The 14,157-nt window shown below is 54.2% G+C and overlaps 4 protein-coding genes across 12 annotated transcripts in view; 2 read left to right on the forward strand and 2 right to left on the reverse strand.

Annotated features, from left to right (window-relative positions):
* Positions 1 to 14,157, forward strand: part of MPIG6B (megakaryocyte and platelet inhibitory receptor G6b) — a 16,163-nt gene continuing 2,006 nt past the window's right edge. The window contains exons 1-6 of one of the 8 annotated variants that reach the window (XM_033102945.1): positions 4 to 397; positions 594 to 941; positions 1,098 to 1,188; positions 1,539 to 1,579; positions 1,717 to 1,796; positions 9,454 to 9,573. In XM_033102945.1, coding sequence (XP_032958836.1) covers positions 337 to 397; positions 594 to 941; positions 1,098 to 1,188; positions 1,539 to 1,579; positions 1,717 to 1,796; positions 9,454 to 9,468 — 636 coding nt within the window. In that variant the 5' untranslated portion in view covers positions 4 to 336 and the 3' untranslated portion in view covers positions 9,469 to 9,573. Of the gene's footprint in view, positions 398 to 593; positions 942 to 1,097; positions 1,189 to 1,538; positions 1,580 to 1,697; positions 1,797 to 1,919; positions 3,519 to 7,132; positions 7,604 to 9,453; positions 9,574 to 14,157 lie in introns of those variants that run through there. The other 7 variants (XM_033102947.1, XM_033102948.1, XM_033102944.1 and 4 more) reach the window with 7 other exon arrangements.
* On the reverse strand, positions 3,833 to 7,081 carry DDAH2 (dimethylarginine dimethylaminohydrolase 2). Of its 2 annotated transcripts, none has more exons than XM_033102952.1 (7): positions 6,860 to 7,081; positions 5,674 to 6,036; positions 5,457 to 5,556; positions 5,261 to 5,334; positions 4,973 to 5,092; positions 4,343 to 4,492; positions 3,833 to 4,151 (listed from the first exon to the last, which is right to left on the reverse strand). In XM_033102952.1, exons 2-7 carry the CDS (start codon positions 5,968 to 5,970, stop codon positions 4,035 to 4,037), a joined length of 858 nt encoding a protein of 285 aa, XP_032958843.1. In that variant the 5' UTR covers positions 5,971 to 6,036; positions 6,860 to 7,081; the 3' UTR covers positions 3,833 to 4,034. The 2 variants fall into 2 exon arrangements, with proteins under 2 accessions (XP_032958843.1, XP_032958842.1); XM_033102951.1 differs by lacking the exon at positions 6,860 to 7,081 and adding an exon at positions 6,183 to 6,746.
* CLIC1 (chloride intracellular channel 1) lies at positions 7,397 to 12,608 on the reverse strand. The gene is made up of 6 exons (XM_033102953.1): positions 12,313 to 12,608; positions 10,069 to 10,178; positions 9,746 to 9,871; positions 9,483 to 9,589; positions 8,694 to 8,875; positions 7,397 to 7,801 (listed from the first exon to the last, which is right to left on the reverse strand). The coding sequence occupies exons 1-6, from the start codon at positions 12,349 to 12,351 to the stop codon at positions 7,640 to 7,642; spliced, it is 726 nt and encodes a 241-aa protein (XP_032958844.1). The 5' UTR covers positions 12,352 to 12,608; the 3' UTR covers positions 7,397 to 7,639.
* MSH5 (mutS homolog 5) overlaps positions 9,520 to 14,157 on the forward strand; it is a 20,168-nt gene continuing 15,530 nt past the window's right edge. Inside the window, exon 1 of the mRNA XM_033102941.1 lies at positions 9,520 to 9,613. The gene's annotated coding sequence lies outside the window, so the exon portion shown is untranslated. The remainder of the gene's footprint in view (positions 9,614 to 14,157) is intronic.

Raw genomic sequence — 14,157 nt, forward strand, 5'->3', positions numbered from 1 at the left:
AAGTTAAGCTACTTGCCCATATCACGCAGCTAGTAGTAGATGGCAACGTCAGGGTTTGAATTCAGTGGGAATTCGTGGCGCTGCGACCGCTGCTCTGCTGCAGCCTGCAGCTGTTAAAAGTTTGAGAAAATGCTGTGTATACAGCCGGAGCACGAATTTTAAGCATGGCTGTGCACTAGCCTGCGAGGACTCCCAGAGGGATCCCGGCAGCTGGTGGCCCCGCCCCCCTCTTATCGGAGCCCCCAGACCCGCGGATCCTCCCTTCTCCCCCACTCCCGTTTCCCTCCGGTCTCCTGTGCTGATTCACTCGCCTCCTCTCCCCACCACATCCCAGCCATGGTCCTGGTTCTGCAGCTGCTACCGCTGCTGCTGTCGAGGGCACAGGGGGACCCGGGGGGTAAGCCATCCCTGAGAAAATCGGGATGAACAAGGAAAGACTTAGGAGGGGTGGGGGAGACTGGGGGCTGGGATGTGGGTGGGAAGGTACAAGATAGTGGGACAGCAGAGGAGAGGGAAGAGTGAGGAGATGGGAGGGAGGGGGGTTGTCTCGTCCTGTGGACGTGACCTTAACCACTGCCCCCGGACTCCACTAGTTCCCTTGGACGGCCACCCTGGGGACCGGGTGAATCTCTCCTGCATAGGGGTCTCGCATCCCATCCGCTGGGCCTGGGCGCCTAGTTTCCCAGCCTGTAAGGGCCTGTCCAAAGGACGCCGCCCGATCCTGTGGGCCTCTTCGAGCGGGACCCCCACCGTGTCTCCTAGCCAGCTGTTTGCTGGCCGCCTACGCGCCCTGGACCCTGGTATCCGGCGGCTGGAGCTGCTTCTGAGCGCGGGTGACTCGGGCACCTTTATCTGCAAAGGCCGCCACGAAGAGGAGAGCCGTACGGTGCTTCACGTGCTGGGGGACAGGGCCGATTGCGGGGCTCCGGGGCCTAGCCAGGGTACGTCGAAGCCTTCCAGCACAGGGGGACTTAACTCGGACACACATCCCCGGCAGGGAGGGGGGCCTTGGTGGTCGATTCCTGAGCGGGAGAGGCAGCCGTCTTTCCCCGCACCCCTGACCTCGGCTCCACCACCCCTTTCCACCATTCCCCCAGGGTCCGTGTATCCCCAGCTCCTGATCCCACTGCTGGGCGCGGGCCTAGTGCTGGGACTCGGAACGTTGGGCGTGGTCTACTGGCGGCGCAGGTGAGAGCGAGGGGCGGGGCATGGTTTAATGGGGCGTGACCAGAGGCGGGAGGAGCAGGACCAGAAGTTTCGCGGACAAAAGCTAGACCAGGAGCATTGGGATGTGCTTTGGAGAATGGGGGAAATCAGAACTTGGGGACGAGGCCACAGGCTGGTGGGTGGAGCCATGGCTCAGGAAGAGAAAGGGGAGCAGGATCAGGGCGTGGGAGGGACTACATGTGGGGGTGGAGCCTAAGTTATTTTGCGGGTCAGAGCCTGCAAGTTGCTGGGTTGTGGTTGGCGCGGCCTCGAGCCGAGAACAAGCAAGACAAGATTGGTAGCTCTCAAAGACTATTATGCATCCCTAACAGGCGCTCGCCCCCGCCCCCGCTTCGACCAGTCCCCAGATTTGGTGAGACTAACTCCACCCCATTTTCCTTTTCCTACCCGCACATTCCCCACCCCTCAATTCCTGAGTCTGAGCCCTTGCTGGGAGCAGACAAGTTGGTCACCTACTCTCTATCCTTCAGCTGTGTCCCCCTCACATAGCTCCACTTGTGAAAGCCGAATCCCAGAGGCCAGTAAAGGAGGAGGAACCTAAGATTGCAGGGGACCTGGACCAGGAGCCGGTAAGGGCTTGGGGAAGGGAGGGGACAGGCCAGAATCCCTGAGAAAAGTGGACCGAGAGAGACAGAGGCCTGGCAGGGGAGTCACACTTCTGAGACCCTCCTGCCTTCCTCCCCACCCTTTAGAGCCTGCTCTACGCAGACCTGGATCATATGGCCCTCAGAAGGCCTCGCCAGTTGTCCCCTGTGGTCCCTGCTGATGCCTCCACCATCTATGCGGTTGTAGTTTGAAGGAAAGCCCTTACTTCAAACCTCACAAGCTGGGGCTCCCAACTCTCCATAACCTTCTCCCCCCCAGCCTCTCCCCTAGAAAAGGTAGACTGGGAGTCAGGACACCTGGGTTCCAGGCTCTGCCACTGATCTTGCTCCTTCAGTTGCCCCACCTCTCATTACTTCAGTTACTCCATGTCTCCTTCACCACTGCTGTCCTCTGTCTAAACCTCATCAAGCCCTGTCTCACCATGTTAAGACATCAACCACGCCTAGATAGTTGTCCCATCTCTCCCCTTTCCTCCATAGTCAAGCTCTTTGAACCAGAGGCCTACACCTATCTCTTCCATTTTCTTTTCCTTCACTCCACTCCCTTGAGGTTGCCAGTGATGTCCTAATGGCCACACCCAATAGACATTTTTTAGCATTCATCTGGCTTGGCCTTTGATCGCTCCCTTCTTTAAGCTGGTTTTCTTTAATGCTGGTGTGTTCCTTCTAGATTTCTCTTCCTTTCTCCCTACCCCCATGGTACTCCCTACCATTCTAGGTTTGTCTCTTTCTTTATCTGCCTTCTCCCTCTTCTGGGAAGCTGTCATCCACAGCCAGTCCTCAGCCTTCATCTCAGCAAATGACACCCAGAACTCTCTCCAACTCAGATCTCAGATATGGGATTTCCAAATTGTCCCTCAGACATCCCTGCCCTAGGCATTTTGCACACAGCATGTCCCAAGCCATTTACTTAATCCTCCTCTGCAATCTCTCTTGATCAGCCCAGTTGCCCAAGCCAGAAACTGGGAGTCATGCAGACCTCCTTCCTCTCACTCCCAATGAACCAAGTCCTGCTGTTCTATTTTAATGTCACTGTCAAATCCACACCCTCTTCACTCCCAGCACTGCCACCTGAATGTACTCTCCTCATTTCCTCCTTGGATTTCCCATAGCCCCACCTCATCCCCCTGCCCTTGCCCTCCTCTCTGAAGCCAGAGAGATCCCTCCCAAATACTGACCTGCTCCTAACAGCCTGTGTTTCAGAACTGTAGTATTTCTTCCCTTAACCTTCAGCTCTGGGCCCATGGACTTTGGTATGGGGTACAAGGTGCCACAGCACTTGCCTACCTCCTCTCCAGGCTTCTCTCTGTCACACCACATGCACACAACATGCCAGTCCCCAGGCCCCAAATGCTGTTTGCTGTTGTCCAGCACAATTCCTTCATGGATTACCTTTTTCCCTCCTCCCCACTACCTGCCTGGCTAATCCTTATTTATCCTCAGGACTCAGTTCAAGTGTAGCCTTCTGGGATGCCATCCTTGACCCTGTTTGCCCCCCTGCATACTTTGATGTTCTGGAAGTTCCCTTATGTCTCTCATAGTACCAGCCTCCTATGAATTGTTCCATCACAACCTGTATTTGAATTTGTAAGACATTTTCGTGTATTGTGAGTTCCCTGATGTCAGGAGACTGACCCTTTTCATATCACTGCTAAGCCTCAGTAAATGATTGAATGAAAATTAATATCCCTAGAAGCGTCATTTCTTTCTCTCTATCAACTAGGGATGGGCTGGTAATCTACCAGTCTCTGAATCATCTGACATTTAGATAAATTCAATGAGTGATTCACCGATACTCTCTCTTCTCCCTGTACATGTTCTCCACAATAGAAGTTCTGTCCTGTCCATCTTACCTATGACACGGCTGGGCAATAAGCCAGCAAGTGCCTAATGAGGCTTTGACGAGTGAAAGAGGCCTCCTTCCTGGCACTATCCCCAACCTCAGGTTTCCGCCCTGCCCTTGTCCCTCTACCAAGACACCAGCCACACACAGTCCAGTCTAAAAGGTCAGTTCTGTTTTATTAGTTCTGGGGGAGAGGACTCACTCTGTGGCCTCTATCCTTTTTCCCACACTATGCCCTCCCCCTATCTTGAGTCCCTCTCCCCACTACTAACTATTCACCAATCCTGTCTCACCTTCCTTCCTCTTCTACCCCCTATGCTGCCCTACCCCTGGCCAGCCAGGACCACAAAACCAGGCCCTCAGCTGTGGGGCCGTGTGCTGAGGACCAGGCAGAGGGAGCTGAGCCCTGCGCCTGCCTTCTCCAGTTCTGAGCAGGACACAGGTACCAGGGTGACATCGGAGAGCTTCTGTAGTGCCTACAGGGAGGACATGGAGTGGGAGATAGGAGTGAGACCCTGAGGCCACAGCCAGGCCCGCCCCTCTGCCGCCAGCTCAGAGCAGTCCCACCCGGGCTTCTGGAAAAGGCACCCCTCCTTCCTCCCACTAGGAAGGCCTGAGACTCCTTTCTTTGGTTGTTGTTGGGGATGGAGCCCCTGCCTTCCCTCACCTCCTGGCTGTTGGGCAGGTCCCCACCTCCGCGGTGCAGGAGGAAAGGGGGCACACCAGGCAACCCAGGACGCAGAAAGAGACAGTCAGCAGCTGCATCGTCTGGGAGGGTCAGGGAGGCATAGGGGTGGTCTGTCAACACCGCCATTGCCTGGGGCAGAGGAAGGAGGAAGGAGGAAGCATTCAAGTCTCAGAGCCTCTCCATAACTGAGCCTGGCTGCCCTACTACAACTAGGGTTGGGGACAATTACAGTGGTGGAATAATGACAGCAAGCACAAAGGACTTATTGTGTGTCAGAAGCTGTTCTAAGCACTTTAGTGAATGAAGTTCTTTCCACCTGTAACTAACTACTCCCCTTCTTCAGCCCCCACCTGTCAATGCCATCCATCCTTTAAGTCACAGCTTAGATGCCACCTTTGGGGATTTTTTAAAAGAGATGTTAATTGACCTTGTTCCTGGGTTTCCCAGCTCCCTGTTTCACTATCCTAACTTGTTGTTTTCTCGTGTTTTCACAGTAGATGGACCTCTGTAAAGGTAGTAGGTGCTGGAGCTAATTCTCCTCTGCTCCCAGGCCCAGAACCACACCCACTTTCGCCCAATCTGCCCCACTCCAGCCCCGCCCCTCCTCACCCTGACAGCCTTTTGGGCAGCTTCGCTGCTACCGGCCACCACAGTGCGGGGTCCCCCCATGCCACAGAAGCCGCGCAGGTGGGAGGAGCTCGATACCGGCACTGTGGAGACAGCGAAGTCCTAGGGAGAACAAGGGAAAGTAGGCAGGGACATGGGGGGGGAGGTGAGGGGTTACCCTTAAACACAGGCTGCCCTCAGCCTTTCCCTCCTCAGCGCCGCTCTCCCCAGGCCCTTCTGACCCCCATCCGCTCCCCGCTGCTTCCCACCCAAGGCTGGTCCGGCTCTCACCCGGAACGTGTCTGCCACGATCTCTGCTCCTCGGTGATTAGTCCACTTGGAGAGGCCTACGAAAAACTCCCGGCCTGAGGCCACAGAGGTTTGAGGGCGAGAGGAAATGAGTTGGAAACAAGACCTGAGGTGGCCCAGTCTTTCAAACTCTGCTTCCTTGGGCCAACCCCCAGGGGTGCTGGCACCCCAGCCTCACCGGTAAAAAGAACATCGGTACCATCCAGCGTCGCGTTCTCATCCCCCATCTCCACTATTCGGAGCCCCAGGTCCTGGAGGGCTTTGCGGACTCCATCCACCTTAAGGCAAGAGAAGAGGGCGAGGGGCTGAGAAAATCTCACCCGCAATTCTTCCCTAAAGCCTCGCGGATGTCCAGTTCCTCCCTTCTCCCTCCCCCCACCCACCTTGGTGCTCACCTCTGGCCTGCGGGCAGGGCTCCAAGGTCGCGTGATTAGGGCCGTGTCCCCTTGGATCACGGCGGTGTCACCGAGCAGCGGTCCCAGCGGCAGCGACTCTTCAGGAGGCAATTCTAGCAGCTGCAGCCCCAACCGCTGCCTCAGTTTACCCCCCAGCACCCCATGCTCCCTCTGAGCTTTGGCCAGGTCCAGAGCCGGGATGCCAGCCCCCGCACCCTCCCCCGACGCCAGGCTCTCCGGGACCCCCCGGATCAGGGCATGGGAGCAGCGGCCCAGCCCTTCCCCTGGTGTCCCCATCCCATCCACACAGACTCCCCCTCCAGCCGCGCTGATTTCTTAGTTTTTTCCTTTTATTTCACCTGTCTGTGAGAAGAGACAGAATGGGGGAGACAGAGAAAGAGACACGCATTAAAGGCGTAGGGGGTGGTTAAGAACGCCAGGGTCTTCCTCCTGCCATCTTCCTCCTCCCACTCTTCCCCACCCCCTCCAGACCTTCCTCTCCTGCCTACCCCATTCCACCCGCACGCTCGCGGGTCTTCTGCTTTAGGGTGAGTCCGAGAAGCAAGACCAGGATCCCCTAATCTCCAAAACACCTGTTGCCCCTACTCGGGGGCTTCGTGAGGTTCCTGCCGGGCGCCCCTCTTGGCAGCCGCTAGGATGCGCTCACTCCCCAAAAATGCAGCGGCCCCGCCCCCTTAACCCTCAGCTGCTCGCTGCTGTAGGGAACCGAAAGGCGGTGGGGAACCCACAGGGGTTACGGGACAGAAGACAAGTGGGGGGAGAGGGCCTTGGGGATGGAAGTCTTGGATGTCGGAATGAGAAAGGGTGAGAGGGGCAAGGTGGGAGGAATTAGAGCCTAAAGAGTTAAACATCCTCTCCACCCCGCCCCGTCTCTCTGCCCCTAGCGCGACCCAGTATAAACCAGACCGAGTCCCGGAGGACTGGGAGAGGTCTAAAGCGAAATCTGAGGGGCGGGGAAACGGGGGCGTGGTTCCGGGGAGCGGGAGCCACTCCGGGTTCCAGGACTCGGTCCCCTGCTCTCCCCGTCTTTTCCCCCAAGTCCACCCCACTCAGCTCCGCACCCAAATGTCGTCCCCCAGCACTCTGTCCGATGCAGGCAAGGGCCCGACACCCCCGGGCTCCGGCCCCAACGGGGCCCAGGGGACACCTCCCACCCCCGACTCACCTCCAGCTGCCACCCCCACTCCTGCAGCTTTGTGATCTTGGCTGGCCCCCCACCCCCTACCCCAGGACAGAGTTGGTGGAGAAGAGTCCTAGTCTTCAAGCCTCGGGGACTGGAGCTTTGGCTTTGAGGGGTCCCTGCGTAGGAAAGCTCAAATACTAAGGTGGGGCGGGGGCGCGACGGTCTGGCGGCTCCAGGGCATTGTCTAAGCGGGACGGGGCGGGGCTCCTCGAGGCCACGCCCACTCAGTCCTCCTTTGCCGCGCCCATTCCACAGGGATCGTGCCCCTCCTTTCTGAATTCGGCCCCGCCCTCGAGCACTGCTCCCGCCCACCCAAATCTGGCCCCCACTGAAGACAGGGCTACAAAAGCGACAGGGAGCGGAGTGCAAGACAGCTCGACGACGGGCTGGCGGATTGAAAAAAAACAAAAGCACAGCAAGCACCCCTCTTCTAAATTCCTGGCTTCAGCTCTGAGCTCAAGGTCACTTGACTCACCCTTCATTTCGTGTTACCCACATTTCCAGCAAGCTTTGTATAAAAACAACACTAGATTTTTTTCATTCTGTATTTTATTACTGAAATACATTGTCCTACCCACCCCACCCCACAATAAAAATCTCACCCAGAACCCCCATTCCTTCCCTTCATCCCCCAGCCAGTCCTGCACAAGTGCTCCAAAATTCACTCCCCACTGGCCATTTTGGAGTGTGTCCATTGGGTAGCCAAGTGGAAACCACTTTGTGGAGAAAAATGGAGGGGGGCAAGGTAGCCCCAGGAGGGGCTTATTTGAGGGCCTTGGCCACTTGCTCATAGGCCAGCTCGATCTCCTCATCATCTGGACAAGTGGAGGAGAACTCTTCCCGAGCATAGGCATTGCGCAAATACCGATGTACTCCCCGGAACACCTCTGGGATGGAGAATCCCCGGTACTTCTTACATACCACCTGGGGGTGGGGAGAGGAGAGGGACCGACATATTAGCCTTAGGGAAGCCATACTGTGGTCTTTCTCTTATCCCAAGTCCTACCTGAACAAATCCAGTCATCCTGTCCAGTCCAGGCATTCAAGTCTCCACTATCTGGCTTCTCTTCCTTGGATCCTTACCTCCCACATGAATCATCTTCTCCAATTGGCTTTCTTAACTCCGCAATGTCTTATAATGTCTTCACCCTTCCTCTACACTTAGTGATAACCAGCTCCTTTACAGACCACCCCATTCCATGGTGCTACCTTTCGTCTCTTGATTTTATTGAGATATAATTCACAAACCATCATTTTTTTCCAAAGCAACTTTTGTCTCTATTTTTCATTTGACTAGATTTCAAATCCTTTGGGGCAAGGACTAATTAATTGCCTTGTCTTTCGGTGCCTAGTTCAATACACAGTTTTATGGCAGACTGACATTGGGTCCATGTTTCACAAACTAAAACCGTAGCTGTAAGGCTATGACAAAAACATGGGAACCAACAGTTTTCATCTCCCACAAGAGGAAGTGGAGACTAAAGCTATAAAAAGAGTTAAAACTTTTGATTTTAGGACCAGCCTGCTGTCTGATCTGGGGATTTGGCAGTGATAGAGACAGAAAAAGCATTCTTGAAAGTACTACTGTGAATGTGTTACCCTCGGCCAGTCTGCCTGCACCTATGACTTGTATCAGGGAATGTAATTTTTTCAGGCAGTGGTCTTGCCAGCAATGACTGTTGAGAAAAAATGGAATGGTATCCACTATTGGTGGCAATGTATAGAAACCACCGTTTAAGAAAGAAACAACCTTCAGAGTGGTTGTCATAGGAAGCCATCCCAGTGGCCATCCTCTCGTCCCACGATGACCACTCACCTGTACTATGTGGAGCTTTGGCAACAGGTTGCAGTCAGCCAGTGTGAGCTCATTGCCATCCAGAAACTTCCTCTGAGAGATGCCCTCATCCTCAGCACTGGTCTCATCCACTTCTTCAGGGAGGGGGGATGTCAAGTAATTGTCTAAAACTTTCAGGGCTTTGAGGAGCCCCTTCTCCAGATCTGCAAGACAGGGAAATTGGCTAGAACATCAGAAAAATAGTCCAAGAAGATCCATGGGGTGGGGTCGGGGTGAACACGAATGTGAGGCCAGTCCAAAATAATAATAGTTAACACTAATGTAATGAGCTTTCTGTGTTAATCTAAGAACTTTACATACAAAAACTCGTTTAATTCTTACACCGACCCACAAAATAGGTATTATTATCCTCATTTTATAGATCTGGAGATGGATTTACCGAGAGGTTAAATGAATTGCCCAAAGTCACACAACTAGTAGGATTTGTACTCAGGTAGTCTGGATCTAGAGTTCCTGTTCTTAAGCACAACGCTGTTCTGCAGGAAAACAGGCCTGCAGCCAACCCAGCAGCTAATATCCCCAGTGGAGCAGGAGAAACGGGGGAAAAAATGAGAGACGTTTAAAAGTCAAGGCCAAGGAGAATGCAAGGAAATATGGGGTTAAGCAAAAATAAGGCAATGCGGGTGGTGGTGAAAGTTTGCCAACATCTGCTCCATCCATCTCCCTGATATCTGAATTTTGTCATTCCTTCCAATGCCTGGATCTTCTCCATTCCTTCTAGGACCCAGGCCTCTGAGCAACAAGACTCACTATCATTGAGTGCTGGGTTTGAATTCTTGATGTAGGCAGAAAATTTGGCAAATATGTCCAGCCCAGCTGTGTTGGATTCGGGATTCAGAGCTGCCAGCTTGGGGTACCTGAAAGCCAACGGGAGAAACTGGGTAAGATATCTTCCTGGGAGGAGCCTCAGCTCCCGTCCCAGCCCCATCACCATCTATTTTTCATTTTTCCAACCTCTCTCTTTCTCAGAGCCTCCCAGCTCCCTTAACACCCCTTTCTGAGTGCCCCAATACCTGGGGGGTGACAACACTGCCTCCAGAAATTCCTCAATCTTGTTGGTGTCTGTGTGTACTTCGGTGCCATACAGCAGGAATGGAAGCTGTCCTCCTGGGCACAGCTTCTGTACTGTCTCAGTTCGCCTGGAGGAGAAGTCAGGCATCAGGACAGGAAAAGGGGGTCAGGGAGAACCAGAAAGGGGAGATGGAGGGATGTGGGAAGAGAAAGGGGCTCTGGGTGGGAGGGAAAAAGGTTCAGGATGGAAGGGGTTGGGTGGCTGAGTGTGTGCATATGCACGTGTGAGCACAAGGGGTGTTTAGAAGAACAGAAGTGGGCCCACCTCTTAGTGTCAACGGTGGTGACGTTGAAAGTGACTCCCTTGAGCCAGAGCACCATGAACAGTCTCTGGGAGAAGGGGCAGTTCCCAATCTTGGCCCCATCACTGCCAGCCTGAAAAGCAACCCCCACCCCCAAGGTTAGGCCTGGGGCACGCTACCCATCCCCAGGCCATTTTCAGCATCTTCCACTCCCAGACATTCCACTCCCAGACATAGCTGTTTTCTGCCTCGTCATGACACACACTTGGTCTCCAATAAAAGCCCCCCCCACCCCCCCCAGAACTGGGCTCTCCACTCGGGAGCCGGGTCAAACTCAGGGCAGGTCAGTGGGAACACTTTCTGCAAAAGTTGGCTTCTGGTTCCCAGAGTTGAGGACAGGCAGGCGGTGGGCAGAGGGCACATGGATTGTGGAGAAGTTAAAGGATCTGGACCCTGGGGAGGAAAGACTAACAATAGTGTAGTTTTCTAAGTGTTATTTTAAGCACTTTACCTATAAAAACTCATTTAAGTCTCATATCAACCCATGAAGTAGCCCCTAGGGAGGGACTCTGGTGAGGCCCAAGTTGTAGGCTAGAGGCCTGGATTTTTGGCTTCCTGAATGGAGCAGAGCCTGAGGACAGGAGAGGTGGGGCAGGGTTTGGAAGCCAGAGTTCTGGTTCTCTATACTTAGAGCCAAGCTGTTTCTGGGCAGCTGGGTGGGGAGTCAAGGGGTTCAGAGCCCTGCCCTAGAGATGTAGAGGACCTTGCAGAGGGGGGCTGCCGTCTAATTGGCAAGTGGTGACCTCATCTCCCAAGGGACACCTCCCCCTAGGCTGAGGGTGATTCATCTTATGGTGCCTCCAGCCTCAGCAGCTTCCTTCCTGGCAAGGAGTGGGGGCAGGGACCTGGGAGGCTGAGGACTGGGCTTCCAAGGCCACCTCCTTCTTCCCCGCCATTGCCTGCAGGGGTCTCCCAGCACAAGTCCTCTGGCTCCAGATAATCCTCCTCCTTCTCACACAGGACCCAGGGCCGGAATCTCTGCAGCCCAGACTCAGCCAGGAGTAAAAATAGCCCTTGAGGCGGGTGTGACTGAGGTAGGGACCACACCTAAGTGGGTGGGCCCAGGCACTTCACTGGGCACAGTGGCAGGGAATGGCTGCCGGAGAAATTGAGCATAAAGGAGAGGGAGAAACAGGCAGCAGCACACAAAGACAAATGAACAAAAGGGAGGAAGTGAAGAAAAAGGAAGCAGGAAAGTGAGGGCAGGAGAGAATGTGCAAACAAGAAGACACAGAGGGTAGGCCTCCAAAGGGAGGGAGGGGGCTCAGAGATGAGGTCCAGACGGGGAAGCTTGGTGGGGAAGGGAGCAGGAAGAAACAGTGGAGGCCGCCGCCCGTGGTTTTGATGTCCAAATGCCATGCGACCACCTCTCCTCATCCACACCCACAGACAGAGGAGAGTTGGGGCAAATCTTTTTCTCCTGCTTCTGCAACCCCCAAACCCTGAAAGCCCTTACCCAGCTCTCCTCCTCTTTCTGATTTCTCTCCTCATCTAGCCTCGAGGTAGCCACAGCTAAACTCTCATCTCCTCGCCACCTCCCTTTCTCTCACTAACCCAAGTCCCCGGGACACGCTTCTCCACCCATCACCTCTCCAGCTCTGCTTTCACTCCCACTCTCCTGTCTCCTTCTGCCCCATCAATTCTTCCCAGTTGACCTCCCACTCCCAGGCTTCCCTAACACAATCCTCTCCCCCTTGAAACCTCCCAGTCGGGCCTCACACACCCACACACAAACACACTTTTGCAAATCTCCCCCACTACACCCCTCATCCTCTGATCTTCTCATAGGGCCTACAGTCCTGATGCTCCTCTCAGACCCTCCCAAATTTAATTCTGTTGGAATTCCCCCGGTTCCCTTTTCTCCCTGTTCTTCCATCAGCTTGTACACCCCTCCACCCCCACCCCAGTCAATCATCCCCATTCCTGGGAACCTTCCCTTTTCTCTATCTTGCGGTCCTTTAGGCTGCTGAAAACTTGGACTTTTACAAACTTTTCAGGGTTGAGCCTACAATTCTCATTATCCGCATACTCGTCAATTGTCTTCCCCTCCACAACCAGCTAGCCCCCCCATTCCAAAGACTGCACGTGGGGCTGTGGGTGGGGGTAACGAGGGATGGGATTGGGGTGTGAAAGCTGGAGCTGGGGAAAGGTGAGAACTGCCTTTCAGGAATTCGCAGGGTGGCCTAGGAAGAAGGTGGTGTTCTTACCTTCACGAACAATTCGACCTGCGGTTGTTCTTCAGCCATGGTTGTGACGGGGACCAGGAAGCGGCCGTCGCTGGGGGAACTGGGAGGGGCCCGGGCCAGGGAAGGCGGGTCTCACAGGCAGAGATTCTCTCCCCCAGAGCTAGGACTGTCACTTCAGAGCAACACAAGCCCGATCTGACCCGCTCACTACAGACACGGCCTCCCCACCAACTCAGCGTACGTTACACCCAGCTCTTCAGCTCGATCACCTCCCGGCCAGGATCAGGGAGCCGCTGACTCACCGACCGGCCCCGCCCTGAACCTGGGGAGGGGACAGGAGGGGGGCGGGACCCGACGATCAGGGAGTGGGCCCGGAGGGGGAGGTCCTCAGGTCTCCCGGAGGATCAGGAGGGGATGTTAAGGTGAGGGAATCCTAGGGACCTCCTCGTTTCTCTGCTAGTAACCTTGAACACAAGACTTTATTTCTGCCTCAGTTTCCCTGCTTCATTAATCAGAGGATTTTCCCACGCTACCTTCACACAAAAAACTTGATTATCAACGGGTTGGGCACGCCCATGAGGGCCCAGACGGAATTTTAGGATGGGAAAGTGGTCAATTATTCCTTTTCCCACGTCCCTTCCAGATTTCAGTCCAAATTCTGGGTTGCTAGGACTGTGGTCCTGGAGAGGAACTTGGAAGTGGAAGCTGGGACTGGAGGAAAAGAGTGGAGAAAGGAAGGGAGGGGCATAGGTAGGGAGACAACCAGGCCTGCGCTAATGAAACAGGAAGTTGAGCCTGGGGGCCTCATCACTGGGGGAGGTACGCTCCCCCCCAGTAGCCTGGTCGGCTTTAATGCTTCTACTTTAGCACCCCCCCTTCCTGTGCCCCTTTGTCCTTTTCTTACTGAAGGTTGCCTTGGAGATGGGGTGGAAGGATGGGGTTATTTTGGCCCCAGGAATTCTAGGGGAGGATGGTAGCTGGTCCTATCACAAGTAAAAAGGAAAGATCAGACAGAATAGAGTGAGTGGAGTCCTTGGGGACACAAATAAATAAGTAGGGAGGACCCAGGAAGAGTAGCTCTTTCCTTCCCCAGTAACCTTGATTTTGGAGTTCTATCAAACTATGACCTGCTGAAAAATAGCCTGAGAATATGTCCTCCAAATTGGACGTAGTCCACCCTCCACATCTTGACTCTCCTTTCGAATCATTCCTTCTCTTTCTTCTTCATCACCCTCTGTCTAACAAGAGACCTACAGTTCCCAAAAAACTTGGTGGAGTGCAAGGACATAGGAGCAAAACAGAGCTTGAAACTTAAAAAAAAAAAAAAAAAAAAAAAGGGAGGGACTAGGGGGAGGAGTGGGGTGGAGGGACAAGACTTGCTGCTGAAAACCAGCAGTTAGTGGTTTCCTCTCACACTTCCTCTTCTGTGGGTTTTCGCCTCCCTGGGTGAAGTCCTATCTCTTTCCTCCCCAGAGAGGGGATGGATATATTTGGTATTCGCCCCCTTCAATTGTAACATCCTATAAGGATGTACGATGATTCTGTGAGTATGTGTGGGTGGGTGGGTGACCCTCAAAATCTGCACATAGGACCCCTTACATCTGAGGAAGGGGGAATCAAAGCAGCCCTACTTCCCAGGGTCCTCTCCAGCTGGTCAATGTCCACCAGAGAATCTGCCTCACAAAGATGTCCCCTCTGGGAGAAACCTCGGGCAAGTGGGGCCATCCCTGAACTCAAACAGGTTTGACAGCTTCTCCCCTGCTTCTCTCTTTTCTCTCCTACAGTTTTATAGTTAGAGCTGCCTTAATCATCAATATTGACTTTGGCTGGCTGGCATGGCTACCCAGAAGGTATTTGCCTTAATTT

This window comes from Rhinolophus ferrumequinum, chromosome 3, assembly GCF_004115265.2.
Source record: "Rhinolophus ferrumequinum isolate MPI-CBG mRhiFer1 chromosome 3, mRhiFer1_v1.p, whole genome shotgun sequence".
Lineage (NCBI taxonomy): Eukaryota > Metazoa > Chordata > Mammalia > Chiroptera > Rhinolophidae > Rhinolophus > Rhinolophus ferrumequinum.

What these genes read in the sequence shown, in the direction of transcription:
- CLIC1 (XM_033102953.1), bottom strand. Translation starts at nt 12,351, where the DNA reads ATGGCTGAAGAACAACCGCAGGTCGAATTGTTCGTGAAG. An exon ending in AAACCCAGCACTCAATGATA is followed by an intron (nt 8,876 to 9,482) that starts GTGAGTCTTGTT and finishes CCTGTCTTGCAG; the next exon opens with ATCTGGAGAAGGGGCTCCTC. An exon ending in CAAAGCTCCACATAGTACAG is followed by an intron (nt 7,802 to 8,693) that starts GTGAGTGGTCAT and finishes CCCCACCCCCAG; the next exon opens with GTGGTATGTAAGAAGTACCG.
- DDAH2 (XM_033102952.1), bottom strand. Translation starts at nt 5,970, where the DNA reads ATGGGGACACCAGGGGAAGGGCTGGGCCGCTGCTCCCATGCCCTGATC. An exon ending in TCGTGGCAGACACGTTCCGG is followed by an intron (nt 5,093 to 5,260) that starts GTGAGAGCCGGA and finishes TGTTCTCCCTAG; the next exon opens with GACTTCGCTGTCTCCACAGT. An exon ending in ACCTGCCCAACAGCCAGGAG is followed by an intron (nt 4,152 to 4,342) that starts GTGAGGGAAGGC and finishes TCCTCCCTGTAG; the next exon opens with GCACTACAGAAGCTCTCCGA.